Source organism: Anomaloglossus baeobatrachus, chromosome 9 (assembly GCF_048569485.1).
Source record: "Anomaloglossus baeobatrachus isolate aAnoBae1 chromosome 9, aAnoBae1.hap1, whole genome shotgun sequence".
Classification (NCBI taxonomy): Eukaryota; Metazoa; Chordata; class Amphibia; order Anura; family Aromobatidae; genus Anomaloglossus; species Anomaloglossus baeobatrachus.
Genome location: NC_134361.1, coordinates 87,436,345 through 87,463,052, shown reverse-complemented (window position 1 = coordinate 87,463,052; position 26,708 = coordinate 87,436,345). Strand labels below are relative to the sequence as shown.

At 43.6% G+C, this 26,708-nt stretch overlaps 1 protein-coding gene across 2 annotated transcripts in view; it reads right to left on the bottom strand.

Moving 5' to 3' along the window:
• ABCB7 (ATP binding cassette subfamily B member 7) overlaps positions 1 to 26,708 on the bottom strand; it is a 173,072-nt gene that overhangs the window by 96,632 nt on the left and 49,732 nt on the right. For both annotated transcript variants that reach the window (XM_075323860.1, XM_075323861.1), the window contains one exon: positions 15,917 to 16,036. In XM_075323860.1, coding sequence (XP_075179975.1) covers positions 15,917 to 16,036 — 120 coding nt within the window. The remainder of the gene's footprint in view (positions 1 to 15,916; positions 16,037 to 26,708) is intronic.

Sequence of the window (26,708 nt, the reverse complement as noted above, 5' to 3'; positions counted from 1 at the left end):
AAATCCAGACTTAAGACGGAAAGACCCACAAACAAGCAAGACCTGAAGGCTGCGGCTGTAAAGGCCTGGCAAAGCATTAAGAAGGAGGAAACCCAGCGTTTGGTGATGTCCATGGGTTCCAGACTTAAGGCAGTGATTGCCTCCAAAGGATTCGCAACAAAATATTGAAAAAAAAAATATTTTGTTTGGGTTTGGTTTATTTGTCCAATTACTTTTGACCTCCTAAAATGTGGAGTGTTTGTAAAGAAATGTGTACAATTCCTACAATTTCTATCAGATATTTTTGTTCAAACCTTCAAATTAAACGTTACAATCTGCACTTGAATTCTGTTGTAGAGATTTCATTTCAAATCCAATGTGGTGGCATGCAGAGCCCAACTCGCGAAAATTGTGTCACTGTCCAAATATTTCTGGACCTAACTGTACATACACACACACACACACACACACACACACACACACACACAGACACACTGTATATATTTTTTTTTTAACATATGAGAAAAAGAAAGCACGAGTTCTGGATGGTACTGTAGTAAGGAGAGATAATAGGTACTGTGTTTAGCGTAAAACTAATTGCATGGTTATACCGGATGAAAAGACAACATATTATTTTCCTGCTCTATTGATTCATAAGAGCAAAAACAACACCCAACTTATCCATATGGAAGAAAAATACATCACGGCAATGAAAGCAAATCCCCATATCAATTTGCAATATTAAAGCAATGTAATCCAGGCAAGTAGTAATATTAGATAAGCCATTATCCAACCCCCTTTAGTGTGTGATGTATTATAGAAGCCAGCACAGAATCAATAAAATGGGCTTAATGAGAACATTCAGGCGGTGGAAAAGGGTGAAGTCCAGAAAATTATGTAAAGTAGATCGTAACTGTAAAACACAATGAAAAGAAGCCATGAGACGATGAAACAGTGACAGGATGCGGGGACGCTCCAGACATTTAATTCTCCGGCAGAGGCCTGGAGTATTCTGAAAGAAACTGACATTATCCCAAGGACCTTTAAATGGAAGTCTCAAAGGAAACAGTAACCTATCACGTCGCAGATTAGTGCAAACCTGCGGGACCTGCAATTTCCCACCGTCTGCTGTAATGTCTGAAGCAATGATGCCTGACAAAGCGTTGTGTGACAAAAATGTCCATGCAAAGCCTAACCTTCATCTGTAGGTGTCCTCAGAAAACAGGCGGCCTGTTATATGAGCATCCATCATCTGAGCAGATCATAGGTCAATGGTAACATGGACTCATCAACAGGAAGGACAACGCCAAACTGCCTCGAAAATATAGGCTCCCAGCGGCCCTCCCCCGGACAGTTATATATGGTCCTTGGAAAGCTTGGTGACAACCATTACAGCCTAGAACGCTTGTCACTCATTTTTCTCACGCAGCAGAACTATGAGTCCACTGGTTTCCACACCGTGCGTTATTAAATGCTATAGAAATGGTAGGGGAATTTTTTTCTCTTAAAAATAGGAATGCATTTTAATACAGGCGCTTCATTAAAAATTTCAAAAAGGCACTCATGAGCAAATAAAGGCATAAACTTGCCCACCATATAAAAAGAGTATTAAAGATATGACTTTTATTAGATAAATATTAAAATATATGAATATTATGGTACTTTCCAATATAAAGGGAACAATGAAATACTTGATAAGACAGGGTTATTCCTAAAAAGGCAAGAGACGAGGGGATAAATACCAGCGGGACCACTATAGGTAAAGTAAATATTGTAGATATCCATAAATTAAATGTAATCAAATGTCCATAAATAACAAGAGGAAATAATAATCTAGAAAAATAAAGTGCAGTGCATTTTCATAATAAAGGCTCCAATAGCAGATATCAAAGTAAAGTGCATACAGTCCCTGACAGAAGTTCTGTCGCTTATCCATGTTATGTAAATAAAAGCTTATAATCTGACTTTAAATTCATCCATTGGTTTTATAAATTACTCTTTTGAAAGCTGAAACCCTCCCAAATTTGTTTAGGTTATGAAATAAAGTTGCTGCAAAGCTGAAATATTGATCATTTAATGAACACAGAAAGGTCAGATTTTGGCAAGATAAAATTTTTTGTCGCCCACAGAAATTCAAACAATAATTAATTTATAATACAAAGATATGTTGCATAACATTGGTGAATGAAGTTGTGGTGCTATTAGAGCCATATTTAATATTTTGTGTGACTTCCATGAGCTTGAAGGACTGCATCCATGCGGTTCAACAATGATTCCTACAATCATAGAGCATGACTGCTCGCTGTGAGCTCCACTTAACAACAGAAATGAGTCGCACTATCAGCGGTGACGTCACTCAGGTTAGCCGCTGCCACAGCTGGAGTCCTCCACCTGAGACAGCAAATCACCTGAGTGACTGAAGTAAGCCACATGATCTGCGGTGCCATCACCAAGGTGATTTCCGGTCACAGCTGGAGTCCTTCACCTGTGCCCGCAAATCAGGCCGTGACACAAAGACAGAGCTGCGGGATGAGAAGGAACTAGGGTGAACCTCTGACGTCACAGCTGAGGGCCCCGCACTAATGCCTGTGTGGCGGCACTGACGTCAGAGCTAGAGATGAGCGATGTTCGAGGTTATTTCATGTTCGAGTGATTTTGGGGGGTGTTCGAGATCGAACTCGAGCTTTTTGCTAAAAGCTCGATAGCTCGAGTTACGTTCGAAAACGGTTCGATCACCAAAAATGTGGCTTTTCACAGTAAGGCTATGTGCACATGTTGCTGTCTGCATGTGTCCTGCGTCCCCAGCACAATCCCTCTCTCTTTCCTACTCACCGATTACGTGCGTCTTGCTCCACATCTGTCACAAATCTGCGGTGTCTTTTCCTCTTTAGAAAATGTCTGCCGCTTCATTAGTCAATTAGTTATTTCTTGCTTCCCCCGCCCACCGGCGCCCATGATTGGTTGCAGTCAGACACGCCCCCACGCTGAGTGACAGCTGTCTCACTGCAACCAATCACAGCCGCCGGCGGGTGGGTCTATATCGTACAGTAAAATAAATAATAATAAAATAAAATATGCGGTTTCCCCCATATTTGATACCAGCCAGGATAAAGCCACACGGCTGGAGGCTGGTATTGTCAGGATGGAGAGCTCCGTGTTATCAGGAGCCCACTACCCTAACAATTTCACCCAGCAGCTGCCCGGAATAGCCGCATCCATTAGGTGCGACAGTCCCGGGGGACTCCACCCAGCTCATCCCGAATTGCCTTGGTGCGGTGGCAATCGGGGTAATAATGAGTTTAATCATGCCAGGCGTCTCCCCGAGATACCTTTCATGATTAAACTGAAAGTTAAAGTAAAGAAACACACACTGCAAAAAATTCTTTATTTGGAATAAAAGACAAAAAACACCCTGGTTCACCCCTTTATTAATCCCAAAAATACCCCACCAGGTCCAAAGTAATCCACACGACACTGTCAGCTCTGCTCCCTGAAGATGTAGTGGCACCGTAGCAATGAAGTGACTCACGCGGTTAGCAGAGACTTCAGTCAGCACTGCAGACTTCAAGATTACCAAATCTGCCTATCTATATCATTAGAGGCACTAGACTAGTGGATGAAGCGCCTGCCTAAGAAGCATAACGTCGGGAGTTCTGGTCCCAGTGAAGAATTTAATTATTTTTTTTTATTTCTAATTTTAAATTATAATTATCTATTTATAAAGTGAAAGTAAATAAACACACACCGCGAAAAATCCTTTATTTGGAATAAAAGACAAAAAAAACACAGTTTGACCATTTTATTAAAATCCTCCAATACCCCTCCAGGTCCGACGTAATCCACATGACACTGTCGTCTCTGCTACAGAACACGAGTGCTCTGTATGAGCTCCACGTAGCAATCAAGTGAATCACGTGGTCAGCTGAGACTTCAGCAATCCAGACTTCAAGATTACCAAATCTGCTTATCTTTCACATTAGAGGCAATAACTGAGTGGATAGAGCGCTCACCTAAGAAGCATAAGGTTGCGAGTTCTAGACCCGGTAAAGTATTTTTTTTTTATTTTTAATTTTAAATTATATTTATAATCATAATTTAATTATGCACTGAGGGGAGGAGCCGGACATCAGCTGTGATCTCTCTCTCCTTTCTCCCTCTCTCTCCTTTCTCTCCCTCTCTCTCCTTTCTCTCCCTCTCTCTCACTCCTTCCTTTCTCTCTCACTCCTTCCTTTCTCTCTCACTCCTTTCTCCTTTCTCTCTCACTCCTTTCTCCTTTCTCTCTCACTCCTTTCTCCTTTCTCTCTCACTCCTTTCTCCTTTCTCTCCCTCACTCCTTTCTCTCCCTCTCTCCTTTCTCTCTTCTTTCTCTCTCCTCTCTCTCCTTTCTCTCTTCTTTCTCTCTCCTCTCTCTCCTTTCTTTCCCTCTCTCCTTTCTTTCCCTCTCTCCTTTCTTTCCCTCTCTCCTTTCTTTCCCTCTCTCTCCTTTCTCACTTCTCCCTTTTCTTTCTCTCCTTTCTTTCTCTCTCCTTTCTTTCTCTTCCCTCTCTTTCGCTTCTCTCTCTTTCTCCTTTTTCTCTCTCTCGCTCTTCTTTCTCTCTCTCTTTCTCAGACCTGGCGATGATCAGCTGATGCGGTCACCTGACGGAATCAGCTGACACTATAAGTCGAGCGGTGAGGCCGGCTTTTTACCGCCCGGCCAAACTATTAGCTGATGCTGTCGGACAAGATTCTGCACTGAAGTGTGTAGTTTGTTTTGATTTTTTTTGCACTGATGCATCAGCTGATTGTATAAAAGCCGTTTATACAATCAGCTGCTGTGTCATGTGATTCAGGCCCTTGAACCTGACACATCATCTGATCGCTTTGCCTTCCAGCAAACCGATCCGATGATATTGGATCCGGATTGGACGGCGCGGGACCCTTGACCCAGGATTACTGCGGAGGGGGGTTCTTTATTTCAATAAAGATGTCACTAATTGTGTTGTGTTTTATTTATAATAAAAATATTTTTTTGTGTGTTGTGGTTCTTTTCATCGGTACTAGAAATTCATGGTGGCTATGTCTAATATTGGCGTGACAGCATGAATTTCGGGCTTAGGGCCAGTTGATAATATACAGCTAGCCCTAACCCCATTATTACCCAGCGAGCCACCCGTCATCAGGGCAGCTGGAAGAGTTGGATACAGCGCCAGAAGATGATGCTTCTATAAAATCGCCATTTTCTGGGGCGGCTGCGGACTGCAATTCGCAGCAGAGGGGCCCAGAAAGCTCAGGCCAACCTGTGTTGTGGATTCCAATCCCCAGCTGCCTAGTTGTACCTGGCTGGACACAAAAATATGGCGAAGCTCACGTCATTTGTTTTTTTAATTATTTCATGAAATAATTAATAAAAAAAAGGGCTTCCCTATATTTTTGGTTCCCAGCTGGGTACAAATAGGCAGCTGGGAGTTGGGGGCAGCCCGTAGCTGCCTGCTGTACCTGGCTAGCATACAAAAATATGGCGAAGCCCACGTCATTTTTTTTGGTATGCAAAAAACTTCTGCATACAGTCCTGGATGGAGTATGCTGAGTCTTGTAGTTCTGCAGCTGCTGTCTACTCTCCTTACTACACTAGTGAATGGAGTTTTTTTTGGGGGGGGGGGGGGCAAAAAACTCCTGGATACAGTCCTGGATGGGGTACGCTGAGCCTTGTAGTTCTGCAACTGCTGGCTGTCTGTATGGAGAAGAGCAGACAGCAGCTGCAGAACGACAAGGCTCAGCATGCTCCATTCACTAGTGTAATAAGGAGAGCAGACAGCAGCTGCAGAACTACAAGACTCAGCATACTCCATCCAGGACTGTATGCAGAAGTTTTTTGCACACTAAAAAAATGACGTGGGCTTCGCCATATTTTTGTATGCTAGCCAGGTACAGCAGGCACCTACGGGCTGCCCCTAACCCCCAGCTGCCTATTTGTACCCGGCTGGGAACCAAAAATATAGAGAAGCCCTTTTTTATTATTTCATGAATTTCATGAAATGATTAAAAAACAAATGACGTGGGCTTCGCCATATTTTTGTGTCCAGTCAGGTACAACTAGGTAGCTGGGGATTGAATCCGCAGCACAGGTTAGCCCGAGCTTTCTGGGCCCCTCTGCTGCGAATTGCAATCCGCAGCCACCCCAGAAAATGGCGCTTTCATAAGAAGCGCCATCATCTGGCGCTGTATACAACTCTTCCAACAGCCCTGGAGCCGGGTGGCTTGCTGGGTAATCATGAGATAATACTAGCTTTGTTTTACTAGCTAGTATTAAGCCAGATATTCTTAATGTCAGGCAAGTTTGACCCGGCCATTAAGAATCTCCAATAAAGGGTTAAAAAAAAAAAAAAGACAAAAGACACCACACAGAGAAAAAATACTTTAATAAAAATAAAATAAAAAATAATAAAAAAAATAAAAATAAATACACAGACACATTAGAGACTCCATGTTTATTACTCCCTCTTATCCCTCCACGATCCTGCTCTTCTGTCTTCTTTCTGCTTCAACCCAAGCAGCTCTGCTACATCAGCAGCGCTGCATTGGAAGAAGACGGTGCTGCTTCCCGTGCAGTCTTGACTCCGTGAGTGATCAGATGCTGCGTGCTGTTAGCGGTGACGTCACCACTGACAGGCGCGTTGCTATAGCAACGGTGATCTTCGTTACTGACCGGCTGTGGCAGCCGGTGAATAACGGAACGGGGATGCAGACCGGGAACCCGACCATGTGCCAGAGCATGTCGTTGGTACACGGAGATACACAAACGATCACCGCGTACTGGAGAGATGCACTGACAGGTCCTAGCATGACGTCAAAGCCATGTGACCAGTCTGTAGCCAATGAGATAACAGACACGTGACTGGTCACATGCTATTTTGATGTCACAAATTGTCCTATCATCAGTGCTGGTTACTGGAAGGACGCAGCGATCATCGGAAGGAATAGCGGCAGGAGACAGAGTGCAGGACGCATCACGGGGACAGGTAAGTGTTATGGCAATGTTTATTCACTGTATTTGTACATTTATAATGTGTTTTTAAGTGTTTGTGATTGCCTCCCATTGTTTTCAATGGGGTTCAAGAGGTTCGTCGAACGGCTCGCCGAACCAAACTCGAACGCGGCGTCCGTTCGACGAACCGAACTCGAGCCTTTAGAGGTTCACTCATCTCTAGTCAGAGGTTCACCAGAGTTCATTCTCATCGCGTGGCTCTGTCTCTGTCTGCTGTCACTCATGCTCTATGGTGCTCGCTGTAACAGGACAGGGATGTAGCAGAGCTGAATCGCCGTGGGACCTCATGTGGATTACTTCGGACCTATAGGGGTGTTTAGGGGTTAATAAAGTGGTGAAAGAGGGTGTTTTTTGTATTCCAAATAAATAATTTTGGGGGTGTATGTGTTTATTTACTTTCGCTTACAGATTAGTGATGGGGCAGGAACTCAGACAATTTGCATCACTAATCTAGGACTTAGTGGCTGCTGTGGGCTGCCATTAACTCCTTATTATCCCAATTTCCACCACACCAGAGCAACGGGAAGAGCCGGGTCCGGCGCCAGAATTGCCGCATCTTATGGACGCGCCACTTCTGGGGCGGCTGTGGGCTGCTATTATTAGGCTGGAAAGGGCCAAATAACGATGGGCCTTCCCACCCTAATAATATTAGCCCCCAGTTGTCTGCTGTCCATTGGCTGGTTTTAGAAAAATGGGGGGACCCCACGTCATTTTTTTTTTGTTTTTCAATAAATCAAATATTTTTTAAAAAAATTGTGGGATCCCCTCTATTTTTCATAACCAGCCAAGGTACAGCTGAGGGTTGCGAACCGCAGCTGTTCCTATGCTGGACCTAAAAAGTGGGGGGACCCCACGTCATTTTTTTACGCCAAAAAATAAAAAAACAAAAAAACAAACAGCTGTCCAAGCTTCCAAGCTAGCTATCCCTCTATCAAGCTATTTCTATCTATCCTATTTTTTCTATCTATTCTAGCTATCAATTATCCAATCCGATCATTTTATTTCTCCTTAAAAAAAAACACACTGAAAAAACACATCGAAAACGCATAAAAAATGCACTGAACACGGCGTGCGGACATACCCTTACAGTGTTTATTGTGTGATAAAGTGACTTGGCAACATGATACTGCAGGTCAGTACGATAATGGTGATACCAAAATTCTATAGTTTCTATTTTCAATTGAGTGGTTAAGAAAACATTTTTGGTTTGTTTTGCCATAATTGGAGAACTGGAATGTTTTTATTTTTTTCGTAAAAGAGCTCTGTAAGTGATAGTTTTCTTTGCATAGCGAGATGCCATTTTTATCAATACCATTCTGAGGTGCTTAAAACAGTAGAATCCCATGTATTGTGTTTTTTTTTAGGGAGACATTGAGTGTACCAATTTTTTATTCTCCTTATGGCATTTAATGTGTCATAAGTGGAGTTATGAGTTATAAAGATAAAAGGTTGGGGGGCCTTAGATCACTACCTGCACCCCCCCTCTGTGAAAAGGTAATTGTAGCAGGTTATCTGATGGAGAGCAGACATGGAGTGTACACACATAGTAATTAACAGGTAGCTTTTGATGTTCCATAATCATTTGGCCCAGTGGTAGTGTCCCTCTATGCCTCCACTGGCACATAGGTGTTAAACGATGAGGTGTCAATACTTTCACCTATCGGACTATACTGGATAGTTGGGATAACGTAAAACAATATTTCAAAGGTTTTTTTTTGTTTTTTTTTATTATAAATCTAGTTTTACGAGATCTATGGATACATCCATTATCCGGAACATATTTGCATCTGTGGCTAAAATTAAGACCCTTTATAACATCGTATGCACCCAATATTGTCAGACCCAAGGAGAAACCACATGTATTGCAGATCTGTCCATATTTTTTGCAGCGAGCTCCTCTGCCTGAAGAAATTACAGATCCAATTTGTAAGACGTATCTGTATTTTATGCCTTTTCTTTTATACTTTTTGGCTGTATATACAGTGGAACCTCGGTTTACAAGTAACTTGGTGTGCGAGTATTTCGCTATACGAGCAAAGCTTGCTGTAAATTTGTAACTCAGTTTACGAGCAATCTTTGCTGTACGAGCAAATAGAGCAAATCCTCACCGCACACACTTCTGGTTCCGTACTTTCACCGTGCTCTGACCCGCACTTGCAGTCCACACACACACATACACACACACACACACACACACACACACACACCTTAATCTTCCATTCCATCGTCGGCCTCCTGGTTCTTGCAATCCGCCGGTACAGGATGTATATCGGGTAACCATTATGACAATGGAGGAACTTCCGCTGTAATCCGCTTCTCAAAGGCAGCAGGAAGCTCCGGCATCGGTAGCGATGGTTACCCAATACACATCCTGTACCTACCGGCGAACTGCAAGAACCAGGAGGCCGGCGAGAAAACGGAAGGTAAGGTGAGCATAATATGTGTGTTTGTGTGTGTGCGCGTGCGTGGAATAGCACAATAGGGGACCAGGATGGGACATTGAACAAGTTGTGGAACAAATTGTCTGAGCTTGCATTATTTCCTAAGGGAAATCTTGCTTTGCTAGACGAGTAACTTGGTTTACAAGCACAGTCCCAGAACGGATTGTTCTCGTAAACCAAGATTCCACTGTATGTCCCAGTGTCCTTTCATGGTTTGTAACCTTTTTAAGTATCGTACTCTTTTTGAATATTAAATTCGCTATGTTTGTTCCTTGCTGCTCTAACCATATTCTCACCTTCTTCAGAGTTTGTGGGTAACTTGGTAATGTTACCCTGTGTAAGTCAGAATGTAAGAAGAGTACCTATCAGGTATTTGGGAAAGCTGGATGATCTGTGTGCTAGTGCACAGCAGGCGACTCCCAGACTGATCAAAGCAGCAAGTGATGGCAGCAAAAAGTGTGGTGTGGATGTTAGAGCTGGCTTAGGGGTGCGCTCAGTTCATTGTCAGCCTATTGCGAATAGGTGAAGTCTCCCTATACAGTAACATCCGGGGCACGTGTATCGTGAGCGAGAGGTGAATGGTGACAGCTGTAGTGGCGTTTCTGACACATTGATGGTAAGAGGGATGTTAATGACAAACTGCATGATTTCAATAATGTTGTAATTTGATAGATCGAACATTTATTAATGTATCAATAAATATATTCAATTTCCACATCATCATTTTTAGGGAGGTGAGATGAGATTGAATTCCAATGTTAAGATTTGTTTTTAAGATTATTATTGACTTTATTTTGTAGTAGTTCTCTTAGGAGACAACAGTATTGCAATACACAGAGAAAAAGGTCTCTGATGTTATAAACAGAAGTCAGCAGTGTAATACAGCCGACATCTGCCGGGTATGATGCAGGCTCATCTCCTGAGCCAGCTCCATACTGGTGGACCTAATGCAGGATGCACTATTATATCCTATGTTGGGAATGGGTTAAACGCCCATTCAAAAGGCCTGACGAAAATAGTATGGAACTGAATAATTAGTAAGATCATTCTTTTCCCACATAGCATACATATTGCCAGCATTACATCCCGTTTGCATGGTGCAATGTATTGCAAACAACGATTATTACAGTACAGACCAAATGTTTGGACACACCTTCTCATTCAAAGAGTTTTCTTTATTTTCAGGACTCTAAAAATTGTAGTTTCTCATTGAAGGCATCAAAACTATGAATTAAAACATGTGGAATGAAATACTTAAATAAGTGTGAAACAGCTGAAAATATGTCTTATATTCTAGGTTCTTCAAAGTAGCCACCTTTTGCTATGATTACTCCTTTTCACACTCTTGGCATTCTCTTCATGAGCTTCAAGAGGTAGTCACCGGTAATGGTTTTCACTTCACAGGTGTGCCCTGTCAGGTTTAATAAGTGGGATTTCTTGCCTTAGAAATGGTGTTGGGACCATCAGTTGTGTTGTGCAGAAGTCTGGTGGATACACAGCTGATAGTCCTACTGAATAGACTGTTAGAATTTGTATTATGGCAAGAAAAAAACAGCTAAGTAAAGAAAAACGAGTGGCCATCATTACTTTAAGAAATGAAGTTCAGTCAGTCCGAAAAATTGGGAAAACTTTGAAAGTGTCCCCAAGTGCAGTGGCAAAAACCATCAAACGCTACAAAGAAACTGGCTCACATGAGGACAGCCCCAGGAAAGTAAGACCAAGAGTCACCTCTGCTGAGGAGGATAAGTTTATCCGAGTCACCAGCCTCAGAAATTACAGGTCAACAGCAACTCAGATTAGAGACCAGGTCAATGCCACACAGAGATCTAGCAGCAGACACATCTCTAGAACAACTGTTAAGAGGAGACTTTGTGCAGCAGGCCTTCATGGTAAAATAGCTGCTAAGAAACCACTGCTAAGAACAGGCTGTGGGGACACGGGGTCAGTGGGTGCTCTCGTCCGCTGGCCCGGCCGCCTTTAGAAAGACAGGGTGGCCCAGGGCTCATCCCAACTGAACGCCGACCTCCTTAACCGTGGGCGGAACACTACTCAGACAACACAGGGTGAGGAAATCACAATATTAAGACTTTATTGGATCCCCAAGCAATTAACGGCACATAGTACATAACCTGCAAAACACACAAATGTAACAGGCAACAGAGTCTCACCCTTTCGCTGTCTCACCAGGGATTAGAAGGTCCGTGCCTCAGAGCTTCCAGGGCTACTTTCTCCAATCCAGCAGCACCCCGCTTTCGGTGGGCACCCACCGAGACTGGAATAACGCCAGATTTAGGAAGCTGGCTGAGGTCTGCAAAGTCTGTAGCCAGGTGACCAAATTGTCCCAACCTGGGTTTCTTCCTTAAGTAGTCTCTGGTGTGATGATATAATCCTGGCAGCCGGAGTCAAAATCTCTAGACAGTGGATATGGTCTCCAATCGGAATCGAAGTCCCTAGATTGAAGCCATGTAGCCAACTGATCCTCTAGTCGGAGCCAAAGTCCCTAGAACGAGTCCACAAGGCATCCTGGTTCTGACCCCCTAGCCAGCTACTAAGAGCTTAGACTGGATCATGCAACCTCCATCAACAACTGGTGACTTAAAGAAGTCACTTTTTATACCCATAGCCTTCCCTTCGGATATACTGTGCCCTTATCGGATTGGTTGTACAAGGTTGCTTCTCTTATTGGATGAATTTCAAGCTGTATTCAAATATCCAGAGACAAGGGTGAGACAGGTAAATTACATCACATCTAGCAATTCACTTAGTAATACAATGGGAAGTTCGCATAATTGAGTTATCTGGGTGTCTGGCCTTCAGTGGCCAAAACAATTACATGCGTCAACAAAAACTTCAATACTAAACTCCCAAGAGTCTTGTAGAACAATGAGGGATTATCCCCCATCTATAAAACAAACTGTCTTCATGTCTGGTTGAATGTTAAAAAACTTTAACCCATGCTCGGCAGTGAGTGTCCATGTCGTCACACAAGCAACAAGCAGAAGAGACTTGTTTGGGCTAAAGGTGTGACACGACAACGATGTCGCTGCTACGACACCATTTTCTGTGACGTAGCAGCGACGTCTCATCGCTGTGTGTGACATCCAGCAACGAGCTGGCCCCTGCTGTGAGGTCGCCGCTCGTTGCTGAATGTCCAGCTTCATTTTTTGGTTGTCGCTTTCCCGCTGTGACGCACACATCACTGTGTGTGACAGCGAGAGAGCGACGAAATGAAGCGAGCAGGGAGCAGGAGCTGGTGTCTGGCAGCTGCGGTAAGTTGTAACCAGTGTAAACATCGGGTAACCAAGGGAAGACCTTTCCCTGGTTACCCGATATTTACCTTCGTTACCAGCGTCTGCCGCTCTCGCTGCCAGAGCCGGCTCCCTGCTCTCTGCACATGTAGCTGCAGTACACATCGGATAATTAACCAGATGTGTACTGTAGATAGGAGTGCAGGAAGCCAGCGCTAAGCAGTGTGCGCGGCTCCCTGCTCTCTGCACATGTAGCACAGCGACGCGTGTCGTTATGATCGCTGCTGCGTCTGCTGTGTTTGACAGCTAAGCAGCGATCATAACAGCGACTTACAAAGTCGCTGTTGCGTCACAGAAAATGGTGACGTAACAGCGACGTCGCTGTCGCTATGTGTGAACCCAACTTTAAGAACACAAGGAATGGACATTAGACCAGTGAAAATCTGTGCTTTGATCTGATGAGTCCAAATTTGAGATCTTTGGATCCAACCACCGTGTCTTTGTGCGACGCAGAAAAGGTGAACGGATGGACTCTACATGCCTGGTTCCTACCGTGAAGCATGGAGGAGGAGGTGTGATGGTGTGGGGGTACTTTGCTGGTGACACTGCTGAGGATTTATTAAAAACTGAAGGCATACTGAACCAGCATGGCTACCACAGCATCTTGCAGCGGCATGGTATTCCATCCGGTTTGCGTTTAGTTGGACCATCATTTATTTTTCAACAGGACAATGACCCCAAACACACCTCCAGGCTGTAGAAGGGTTATTTGACTAAGAAGGAGAGTGATTGGGTGCTACGCCAGATGACCTGGCCTCCACAGTCTCCAGACCTGAACCCAATTGAGATGGTTTGGGGTGAGCTGGACCGCAGAGAGAAGGCATAAGGGCCAACAAGTGCTAAGCATCTCTGGGAACTCCTTCAAGTCTGTTGGAGGACAGACCATTTCCGGTGACTACCTCTTGAAGCTCATCAAGATAATGCCAAGAGTGTGCAAAGCAGTAATCAAAGCAAAAGGTGGCTACTTTGAAGAACCTAGAATATAAGACATATTTTCAGTTTCACACTTTTTTTTTCATTTCATTTCACATGTGTTAATTCATAGTTTTGATGCCTTCAATGTGCATCTACAATTTTCAGAGTCATGAAAATAAAGAAAACGCTTTGAATGAGAAGGTGTGTCCAAACTTTTGGTCTGCACTGTATGGTGTGTACTGTATGGTCTGTACTGGTATGTTTTGTTAGTTTGCTGGCTAATCATATTTCACTGCAGGCAGCATGCATTTAGAAAAATGCATGGTGCCTGCAGTGAAACATGGTGGTGGCAGTGTCCTTATGTGCGGCTGCATGATGTGCTGGTGCCGGTGAGCTAGATTTCATTGATCGTATCATGAATTCACAGAAGTACTGCTCTGTATTGAAATAGAAGATGCTACCATCACTCAGTGCCCTTGGTAGATGTGCACTTTCCCAACATGACAATGACCCAAAACACACATCTAAGGCTTCTGCTGCATTACTGAAGAAAAATAGGGTGAAAGTGATTCAGTGGCCAAATGTATGTCCTGGAATGAACCCGATTAAACATATATGGCGAATTCAGAAGAGAAAAGTTGCCATCACTCTCCATCCATCATCTAGACTTTAAAAGAGGCTGTTTTTGAATAATGTAAAAAGATCAATGTTGCAGTATGTCGCCAACTTGTTCATTCCACGCTAAGACGACTTTGTGCAGTCCTTAAAATCATGGAGGTCATACAAAATACTAGGCACAATGTTGGGCTGTAATCTGCAGTGAAACTCTGCCCACAGCCCTATCACTCGGAGTCTGGCTCCGGCCTCGGTGATGTTGGGTCAACTTCCAAACCCAGAAGTTGACATGACAATTGGAAAAAGAAGATATTTAAAAAAAAAAAAAAAGCCTTCTCTCTCAGCTTTAGGTCCCCTTCACACGTCAGTAATTCTGGTACGTATGTGCTAGTTTTTATATGTACCAGAATCATCACGGACATACACAGACCCATTAAAATCAATGGGTCTGCGCAAACATCAGTGATATTTTTGAATGACGTGTTTCTGTGCGGCGTACACGTGTGTCCATGATTTCCGCACGGAGACATGTCCGTTGTTTTCTGGCAATACTGATGTCCCATGGACCACACTATGGTCTGATCCGTGAAACACGTACCAGAGAAAAAAAACCATACATTGAAAATAAAAGGCTTTTTATACTCGCCATCTCCAGCGACGCTGTGTTCAGCTGCTGCTCTCTCCTGCTTCCAGGCCGGCTAATTATTCTCATGCATATGCACTGCACAGCCGAACCGGAAGTAACTGCAGTGGTGAAAGACACAGCGGCCGGACACAGCATCCGGGAGCCTTCAGCACCATGGACAGCGGGAGCAAGGACAGGTCAGCATAACTGCCTGATTTTCATGTGCTATCACTGATCATGGATCACGAGTAGCACATGGAGAACCTACGTGTGCCGAGAATAACAGCACACGAAGGGACATAAGCGTTTTTAACACATCAGTGAAAAATGTCTGAATTTTTCACTGACGTGTGAAGGGGGCCTTACACCGATGTGGCCACTATATTTTGTAGTGGACCACCTCTAAGAAAAACTGAAGATTTTGAAATGAAAGTTATATTATTAACCCTTCATGTTTTGTGTGAAAAACATTCAATCAAACTATGTCCAAATTTTGAAAAGTGTTCTTGTACTCCGTGATATATTAATTAAAATGTTACTTTTCAAATGGGGTGTACTCATTTATGTTGAGCACTGTATATGTACTAAGCATATTTACAGTCGTTCCTGGTAATAATTTTTGGACATCAATACTCAATAATGTACTCTATCGAGGGAGGATTTATGATCAATATATTTTAATATCTAAGGATATCCTTCACGAAATTAATTATCAGGACACTGCTCTTCAGTAGGCCTTCATGACCAGGGAAGTGAGCACTAGAGGATAATAGTGGTAGTAATGTCTGTCTGGCTAGGTATTGCAAGCATTTTACACTACAATTCCAATCTTGTAAAACAAAACAAGATCTCAGATACTGAAAAAAAATATTGTGCCACTGAAAGCGTTAAAAATAAAAAAAGTTTGACCCACAAGGGTCACCTCCTCCCCCAAACCGACACTTATTCCAGCCTCCCAGAGGACCTGATTAATGGTTTTCGGGATAAAGGCCACACGCTTTCTTACCTTTGCACCTGCTAAAAGCCCGAGGGAGATGGCAACTCTTGCTCGTAAATCAGGCCGGTCTTTGGGCCACACATAGGAAAACATAGCTTTCAAGATTTTCTTTGAATCCACTTCCTTTAGCTAATGGAAAAAAAAAAAAAAGAAAACATATAAAAGACACGATGCAGGACATAGGTTTCTCTACAGAGTAAAGAATATCATGGCTATCAAACATCTTTATAGCACACTTACCATACACAGAACACAATCCAGAAGTATATAAGACAACCGGCCGCTCACCAGAACCATCATCTCCGGATGTCATACAGGGACCACTAATGTGAGAATACAATGTCTAACCTGGATAACAAGCCACTTTTGCCATTTTCACGCCAATTTCGAGGAGCTCTATCAAAACAGGTGAAGAGTAGAGGCGGCACGAGGAGTCAAATTCACGAAAAGGTGCAAGGTTTAGTATGCTAGGAATATTACTTTAGTCCCTGACTGGAGTGAAACTTTTGGCGAGGTGCACGCCACTGATCAGATGCACCGAATTCATGAAGTAGTGCATTTTATTCCTGCTCTTCCCTCATTAAGACTGGTGTACAATGCAGCCGGCCATAATGAGGCCAATAGGTTTACATATGTTCATGGAATACATAAAAGCTCTTTCAGCACAATATAAAACATTAAAGCTCTTATTTTAAGAAGTCATCTCCCCTCCCTGCAAAACCCTGTAACTTTTCCTACATACATACATTTTTTTCCACCATGCCATGGATGTTGGAATATTGTCACAGTTGTGATGATTAACTGTGGAGGGATGTATAACTGTCTCTCAGACTGGGGATGCTTATCCCAGAGGTACGCCCAATGGTGGAGAGGTCTGGACCGCCAGTGTGACCCTAACTCCCGTCCATACCCTGGTCTAACACCCCCTCCTCCCCTACCCCCAGGGGAGGGCCAGGACTGAAGTAACAAACCCCACAAATAGCGCAGACAGGGGAGAATCAAAACACACTGCAATCAAACACAGGGGAGAGACCACACGTGCACAGGGAGGAAATAAGATACAGGGAGGAAATAAACAGACAACAGGGATAATTCCACACCACACAGGATATCATACAACTGATCACCAGAAACTGGATTCATAAGCTAAAGACCGGAATTGCTGGAGCTATAATCGACGGTAAGGAATCAGATCCAGCACCTTATAAAAAGGTGGAGCCAGCTATGAGTGATCATTAGCAACCTGAGCTCCTAGCAGCAGTTCACAAGCCAGTAGGAATTAACTTCTGCTGGACTGATGAGCAGTGAACACGAAACAGCCGATGCTCGGATCTGGCTAAACAACTAAGAGACCTCAGAGGTTCCCTGTCAGACTCTGCAGTGTCCGACGCCGCCATGACACCTAGCGAGTGCAGAGCAGAACATGGCATGCCAATTATTTTTGGTGCCATTAATTTACTGTGCCCCTAGCTTTTGGTTTATGTATCGGGGCTTGCATGTCATAACTATGATCTTGCCATCTTTGTATTCTGGTCCAGTGCACAGGTTTCTAATACACATAAATCACCAATAAATTGATGTGAAATCAGCCCGTGTTACTTTTTGTGATTTATTTTTGTAGAAAAAGATTATTTTCAATGATGGTTCAGGTTTGCGGGCAGAGATTTTTCTGCAGTCTTAAGCCTCATTTGTGGTCCAAGACCTGGGTCTGGCTAGTCTTAAGACAAGACTGAACATTGCCTTCTAGTGGAGCCTCTATTAGGAGCTTTCTCCCTTCTGGAGGAGAGCTAATTTGCATTGGTTATCATCGAACGTCATATGGCTCCATGGTAGACTCTCGGATGACTACGTAGAAGCCATACAGTGCCCTGCAGATATGTTATAACGTAGCCTACACTATCAACAGTATGATCAATAGTTCCTGGACTAGGATCATTTCCCTCTTGCTTTGTCAACACCACCAACGTGATGGTGACCAAGCAAAACCATCATTCCAGCACTGCCTGCTGCGCGCCCTTGTCTTCACTTGCAGGACTAATGATTGGTGATAAAAAGGCGCTGATCTCTTCATAAATAATCGGCAATATACACTGGAATACTTTCAGCGCAGGCTGAGTGAACTCCCAGCTAAGAGCGGGAGAATTGCTCTAGCTTGCCTAATTGCGCGTAAAATGTCACCACTTCATTTAACAGGGCTGGCTCTGAAGTTGTGTAATCATGCATTATGAGTCCATTAAGCTATAGAGCACAAGACTATATTTAAAGGCTAAACGTGGAGGTTCCCAAAAGAGTTCTTCACAATGTACAGCCAATTTAAAGGAGAAACCCTGACTAAGGAGTCAGGAGGTGACAACTTATGTATATATGAAGAAGGCGGGGGGCTGTAGAAACACCCCAAGTGAAGGGTGCACCCTATATCTATAGTTCTACCTGGTTGGTAAGGCAAAGATAAATCTACTGCTATGCTTAAAGGGGGTTTTCTGCGCTAAACATAACATTTCTGCAGTGCCTTTATTTTTACTGCAGATTGCCAAATCCTGACAGTGTGTAACAGACACATTATCAGGATTGTGCTCCATCTTCCAGATTGAGCAGTCATTACTAGTGATGAGCGAGCACTACCATGCTTGGTACTTTGAATGAACAGTCAGACGCTCGGATGGGTGCAACTCGGAGTACTGAGTATAATGGGGAACTTAAAGCTACACTATGCAGCCCAATAAGTGACACATTGCTGGAATCAGGGTCTCTTCCTTCATCATGCTGCTCTGAGATTAGGTGGCAAAAACCTGGTGACAGAGTCCCTTTAAGAGAAGTACAATATATTATAGTGCTAGAAAATAACACTTTGTAAAGTGATGGTTTGTGTCACCATTTTCTGAGTCTTGTAACTTGTATTACTTTTTCATCGATGAAGCTGTGAGGGCTGGGTCCTAGACCAGAAATGAAGCTGCAGACTGCAGATAAAGGCCCCTTTACACACTGCAACATCGCAAATACATCGCTGTAACGTCACCGGTTTTGTGACGTAATAGCGACCTCCCCAGCGACATTGCAGTGTGTGACACGCATCAGCGACCTGGCCCCTGCTGTGAAGTTGCTGATCACTACAAATCGTTCAGGACCATTCTTTGGTCCTTTGTTTCCCGCTGTGCAGCATGATCGCTAGAAAGTCTCAGTGTGTAAAGGGGCCTTTACAGTGACTTCCTTTTCAAAAAGCTGCTTTACAACGTCCCCAATGACTAGCGAGGTCGTTCTGCAGGTCCGGACCGCTGCTGCGTCGTTGGCCAGGTTTGCCTGTTTGACAGCTCACCAGCGACTCACCAGAGACTTTGTAGCGATTCCGGCCAGGTTGGGATCGCTGGTGGGATCGCTAGAAAGTCTCAGTGTGTAAAGGGGCCTTAAGTCTATGACTCTATGACTGCACATCTGAACCATCACTGAAAATCTTTTAGGACAATGGACACCATGTGGCCGTGTTTCTCTAACGTCCAAAGCTGATCAGACTACAGACTAGCTATCGACCTGCAGTCCAATAATTAACAAATGGGCAAGTGAAAACGTTTTTAACTGGTTATTTGTCAGTCCTAGGCAGCGCCTGGCACTAGGCTGCACTACTATGGCTATATTCTATGAAAAATAAAAAGCCATGAGTTACTCTTTAATTCCAATGATGGGCCTTACTATTTAAAAAAAACATAAAAAAATTCTGAATAATAAAGCATAAAGGTTTTGTTGGAAACGCCTACAGCCCATTTTCTATACAATTGCTAAACTACCGTGTTTCCTCGAGAATAAGCCCCAGCAGGAAGTTTCTGCCTTTTTGTAGTAAGGCTTAAATATAAGCCCTACCCCGAAAATAAGCCCTATTTCCAGTTCAATAATGAAGTGTCCAAGGAGCTAAAAAAGTTAAAGAATGCAGCAGGACACTTCATTATAGAAAACAGACACCCCCAAAAGAAAGATGACAGACCCCGCAATCATACTCACCAGACCAGGACACTGTGGAACGCGAGAACCTGCAGTGGAAAGCATCGAGGACCTGCGGTGGGATACACACACACACACCGCACTGCTCTGGTAACCTCAAACACTGTGGAACGCGAGAACCTGCGGTGGAAAGCATCGAGGACCTGCGGTGGGACACACACAGAGATACCGTACTGCTCTGGTGACCTCGGACACTGTGGAACGCAAGAACCTGCAGTGGAACGCATGGAGGACCTACGGTGGAACACATCAATGTGTTACACCAGAGGTCTTTGATTCGCTCCACCACAGGTCCATACATCCATAGCGTTCAAAGTCCCCTTGTCTGCCGGAAGCAGTGCAGGATCACCAGATGTGTATATGTGTGTGTGTGTGTGTATATATATATATGTAGGTGAGAGTGTGTTTGCTTATGTGATGGTGTGTGAGTGCTGGCTGGCCGGAAGCAGGGCAGGACCACTATGGAGAAGACAAGGACCTACACGGAGCTTCCCGGGGAGGACCTGGGAGCGATGCAAATGTCCGGCAAGTATGATTCTCTTGGGGTGAGGAGGGAGTTTCTGCCCTTTTTTGGGGGTAAACTTACCTCCATCCCTGTGTTTCCACCAGGGCTGTGGAGTCGGTAAGCCAAACCTTCGACTCCGACTCCTCAAATTCTCTTGCACCGACTCCGACTCCGGCTCCGACTCCTACATATATTGCTTATAGTTAGGTGAAAAACTATATATTGTATTGTAGTACATGAATATGTGTATGTGAACATCAGACATTTAATAATTGTTATGATACAATAATCAAGATATTTGGATAGAACATAAAATATATTTATTGGAATACAACTTTAGAACACAAAAAACTGTAATAAATTGTAAATATGTCATACACTATGTAATATACAGTAGATTACATATATATCTTGTGTGTGTATATACACTGTATATATATATATATATTACATATTTACAATTTATTAGTTTTTTGTGTTCTAAAGTTGTATTCCAATAAATATTTTATGTTCTATCCAAATATCTTGATTATTGTATCATAAAAACAATTACATGTCTGATGTTCACATTGTACTACAATAAATTTTTCACTTAAATATAAGCATTATACTAAATGTTATTATTTAGTAAAATATTCAGCACATTCTGCATTGCACTCCTGTCCCCAATTTATTATATATTTTAGGAGTCGGAGTCGGTGCATTTTATACCGACTCCGACTCCACCAAAATGAACTCCGACTCCACGACTCCGACTCCACAGCCCTGGTTTCCACGAAAATAAACCCTACCCTGAAAAAACACTCTACAGCATTTTTTGGGGCAAATAAATAACATAAGCCAGGGTCTTATTTTCGGGGGAAACACGGTAATATGTACAACAACGATGCCAATCATTTCCTACGGTGGGGGAGCAAATTTTCACTTCTACGCAATAAATGAAAAGCTGCTGCCCTGGATGACATAGGAGACAGAAATACTCTGACTTTTTAGAGATAAGACACCAGCCGAAAAATTAGAAAAAAATAAAAATTATAGCACTGAAAAAATAAGGTATTTATGCTCATCTGTACCTGGTGGGAAAAAGAAAAAGCAGAAGAGCAAAGTGACAGCTCTCCAGCTACAAATCCATCTTCTCATGGAAGGCTAGAGAGCGAAGATATGCATAAATGGCTTTATTGTATCGCTGCACAGTAGGCATCAGGTCTATGAGAAACATGGAGAGCTAGAAGTGGAAGGGATGCTGGGCCGGTATAAAGGAGGCCTATACAGAGAGAATCTGTGTAATTATATGTTGCTACGGGCTAGTCAGGCTAAGTCAAGACTGTGATTAGGAAAAGGAAAAAAAAGAGCAGACAATCTTGTGCAATAGATGTTACAGTCTGCACGGTGTAGGCTCTCCGCCTGCTTATACCGCAGGACACACTAAAGGGCCTCGCTCATGGACGGTACCGGTACCTACTACTACTACTACCAAGTGGAAGGGGGATGATTGGACTCAGTCTGATCACCGCACTTTCCTACCAGGTAACACAGTACATACACTCCTGAAAAGGACAGGACTGAGGCGTATGTCTGTGCAGAGGAGCAAATTACTCCAAAGTTGAGTGACATATACAATACATCCATCATCTTAAAAGGGCTGCTCCACTAAATCACTGTATCACCTATACACAGGATAAGTAATACATGTAGGATTGTTGGAGGTCCCAAAGTCCTCGGTTTGAAGGGTGACCACAGCTCCACTCACTTCTAAGGGATTGCAGTAAAAATTATTAAAGCACCACTCCAGCGGTTTTCTTGTATTACACGGCTGGAGTGGTGCTTTAAATGTAAGTCCCCTGCCCTTAGTCCTATACTCACCATTTGGGGGTTGAATCTACTATTGCGGCCACTTCGGTTGGTCTAGCAATTTGTGACCTGCCGGCAGCTCAAGTGTTTCATTTAACACGCCGGAAGTCACAACTCCATACAAGTCTATGAGAGCCTCATTCTGACTTGCATTGTGAGATTGTGACGTAATTTCTGACTTTCGGCCAGCCAGACGTTACGGGCACAAGATGATGCTGCAGGACTGGAGCAACGCTGAAAAGATGAAAACGCTGGAGAGCGAGTATAAGAATGGGGGCAGGGAACTTACATTTAAAGCACCACTCCAGTACTGTAAACGAAGTGGTGTGGTGATTTAAAGGCCAATTCCCTAAATAGTAAGATATACAGTACAGAACAAAAGTTTGGACACACCTTCTCATTCAAAGAGTTTTCTTTATTTTCAGGACTCTGAAAATTGTAGATTTACATTGAAGGCATCAAAACTATGAATTAAAACATGTGGAATGAAATACTTAAATAAGTGTGAAACAACTGAAAATATGTCTTATATTCTAGGTTCTTCAAAGTAGCCACCTTTTGCTTTGATTACTGCTTTGCACACTCTTGATGAGCTTTAAGAGGTCGTCACCAGAAATGGTCTTCCAACAGTCTTGAAGGAGTTCCCAGAGATGCTTAGCACTTGTTGGCCCTTTTGCCTTCACTCTGCGGTCCAGCTCACCCCAAACCATCTTGGTTGGGTTCAGGTCTGGTGACTGTGGAGGTCAGGTCATCTGGCGTAGCACCCCATCACTCTCCTTCTTAGTCACATAGCCCTTACACAGTCTGGAGGTGTGTTTGGGGTCATTGTCCTGTTGAAAAATAAATGATGGTCCAACTAAACGCAAACCGGATGGAATAGCACGCCGCTGCAAGATGCTGTGGTAGCCATGCTGGTTCTGTATGCCTTCACTTTTGAATAAATCCCCAACAGTGTCACCAGCAAAGCACCCCCACACCATCACACCTCCTCCTCCATGCTTCACGGTGGGAACCAGGCATGTAGAGTCCATCCGTTCACGTTTTCTACAAAGACACGGTGGTTGGATCCAAAGATCTCAAATTTGGACTCATCAGATCAAAGCACAGATTTCCACTGGTCTATTGTCCATTCCTTGTGTTCTTTAGCCCAAACAAGTCTCTTCTGCTTGATGCCTGTCCTTAGCAGGGGTTTCCTAGCAACTATTTTATCATGAAGGCTGCACAAAGTCTCCTCTTTATAGATGTTCTAGAGATGAGAAGGTGTGTCCAAACGTTTGGTTTGTACTGTAAAAGGTCAACTGCTGGGACCCCCAAAGAACCTGAGAATGGAGCACTGCAGAACTAATTCTTGAATGGAGCAGGAGAGCATGCTCAGCCTACACTTTATTATCTAAGGGACTGCTGGAAATTGCTGAAAAATGTATGCCACTTTTTAGTTGAGTCCCAGAAAACTAAATGCAGCAAAACCTCTCTGGCGCATGAACCACTTCTGCTTTTCCCAAGCTCTCTACTTCTTGGGTGAGGGGATCTCCTATTTCCCTAAAAACACTAGGGAAGCCTCAATTTTGCAGGTATGGGATGCCTTTAGGTCATTTGCTTGGGGAATTTTTGCCATGGCTGTAAGGGATTTGGAAAGAGTACATGTATCCAAAAAGGAAGAGTATGCTACTACATTGGCATGGAAGCTCCAGTACCTCCAAAAGCCTTCTGCAGACACTATATCCCAGCGGCGCTCTGCCACTCAGGCCTATTCCCTACTGCTGTGACATTGGGGACAGACTAGGTCTTTCCATATGAGACAGGAATTCTTTGAAAAGGGTGATAGCTGTGGAAAACGTCTGGCCTATATGGTAAACAGATCCTCAGAACCGCCAGTAATTGGGAGGGATTGAAATTAGTATATACAGGGGGTTAACACAAGTCCTAAAAAAGGAATTAAATTTCCCTATTAATCTCCTACTTTGTTTTCTCTAGCTCTAACCTGATCCAGTTCCACAGCACCACATCTAGTTTAGAAGACTTCTCCATAGCTAAGATGGTTTCACGTCACCTGGCTATCAGGCGTATTTCCATTTTTCTCGTTAGACAGGATCACTAAACCAGCATATGCACAGACAAGCAATAGGTGAAACATATTGGAGCCGTATCGGATGAGCAGTGGGAGTTTGCTATGGATACGACCCTCCATTACTTTGAAAGGGCCACACAATTTCATATCCTCCACCGATCTTACCACCTCCTGGCTTCACAGGTTCTAGCCGCAAACTTCAGACCTGTGTCCCAAGTGCCACAGGACTCCAGGAACCTTTTCCATCTTTTAATGGGACTGCTCAGAGCTCAGGGGCTATTAATTCTCTCCAAAAGGCATTACATTTCTACATGACGAGATGGGAATACCCATCACAGATGACCCAAGGTCTTGTCTTCTGTTTATAGGTCCAGACTGTGATTGTCCGATCACAGCAGATAGAACATTTTTGACCAAGACACGGTTTACTGCTAGAAAATAGGTGGCCAGATTTTTGATGTCCCAAAGAATTCCTACTGTTTTTGATTGTAAACCAGCAATACAGCTTTCACTTGCTTTATAAAAAAAAGTTCTCTACACACACAGAGGTTGTCCTGACCAGGTTGATAAGATATGTCATATGGACCAATATCCTCGGGGCTCATTCAGAGAGTCTGATATATTTGTCATCCAATTTTCCCCTTAAAGGCTGCTTTACACGCAGCGACATCGCTAGCGATGTTGCTCGTGAAAGCACCCGCCCCCGTCGTTTGTGCGTCACGGGCAAATCGTTGCCCGTGGCGAACAATATCGCTAGGAGGCGTAAAACGGACCTATCTTCCTAGCGACGTCACTGTGGGCGGCGAACAACCTCTTTTTTATGGGGGAGGTTCGTGCGCCATCACAGCGATGTCACACAGCAGGCCACCAATAGAAGCGGAGGGGCGGAGATCAGCCGCATTAACGACACCTCGTTCCTGGAGGATGCAGGAACGCTGTTGTTAATCGTTCCCGGGGTGTCACACATAGCGATGTGTGCTGCCTCAGGAACGACGAACAACCTGCGTCCAGCACCAGCAACGATATTTTGAAAATAACGACGTATCAACGATTAGGTGAGTATTTTTGATTGTTAGCAGTGGCTCGTAGGTGTCACATGCAACCATGCAACCACGTCGCTAACGAGGCCGGATGTGAGTCACGAACTCCGTGACTCCAGCGATATTTCGTTAGCGATGTCGCTGCGTGTAACGGGGCCTTTATATATATGTTGTACTACTTTGGACAAAGTAAGCTTCGTAATGTGCTCTTCAGGCACTGAGGCTTCAAAGAGACACAATATTACGTCTATCTTCTATATTCCTCTACTTTGTTAAGGATATATCAGACATGCACATATAAATACAGTAGATTTCTATCAATATTATATGCTCAGAATTTTGATATAGGGTGCGTCGACTCCCTCTTTGGTTAAGGGGGGTTTTATTTACATGTTCTAATTATTTTATCACCAAGGGAAAAGTATATTGGCATTATAAAGGTATATCACAAAAGTGAGTACACCTCACACATTTTTGTAAATATTTTATTCTATCTTTTCATGGTACTACACTGAAGATATAACACTTTGATACAAAGTAAAGTAGTCAGTGTAAAGCTTGTATAACTGTAAATTTAATATGTGTTTTAAATAACTCAGCCAGACATTAATGACTAATCCGCTGGCAACAAAAGTGAGTACACCCCTAAGTGAGAATGCCCAAATTGTGCCAAATTAGTCATTCCTGGTGTCGTGTGACTCAGTGTTACAATGTCTCAGGTGTGAATGGGGAGCAGGTGTGTTATATTTGGTGCTATCACTCACACACTCTCTCAGACTGGTCACTAGAAGATCAACATGGCTCCTCATGGCAAAGCATTCTCTGGGAATCTGAAAAAAAGAATTGTTGCTCTACATAAAGATGGACCAGGTTATAAGAAGGTTGTCTGCACCCTGAAACTGAGCTGCAGCATGATGGCCAAGACCATACAGCGGTTAACAAGACAGATTTCACGCACAACAGTCCTCATCATGGTCGACCAAAGAAGCTAAGTGCACATGCTCAGCATCATACCCAGAGGTTGTCTTTTCAAAACAGACATGTGAGTGCTGCCAGCATTGCTGCAGAGGTTACAGGGGTGTGGGGTCAGCCTGTCAGTGCTCAGATCATACGCCGCACACCGCATCAAATTGGTCTGCATGGCTGTCGTCCCAGAAGGAAGCCTCTTCAAAAGATGATGCATAGGAAAGTCCGCAAACAAAAAAATAGAAGTGGACTCCCGCGCTGTCGTACACGTGTCAGAGATCATGTCGCCTTCTTCAGATAAATCACACAGGTACACGTGTAATTTACCAGAAGAAGGAGACTTGACCTCTGAAACGCGTAATAAAATCATGAATTGACCAG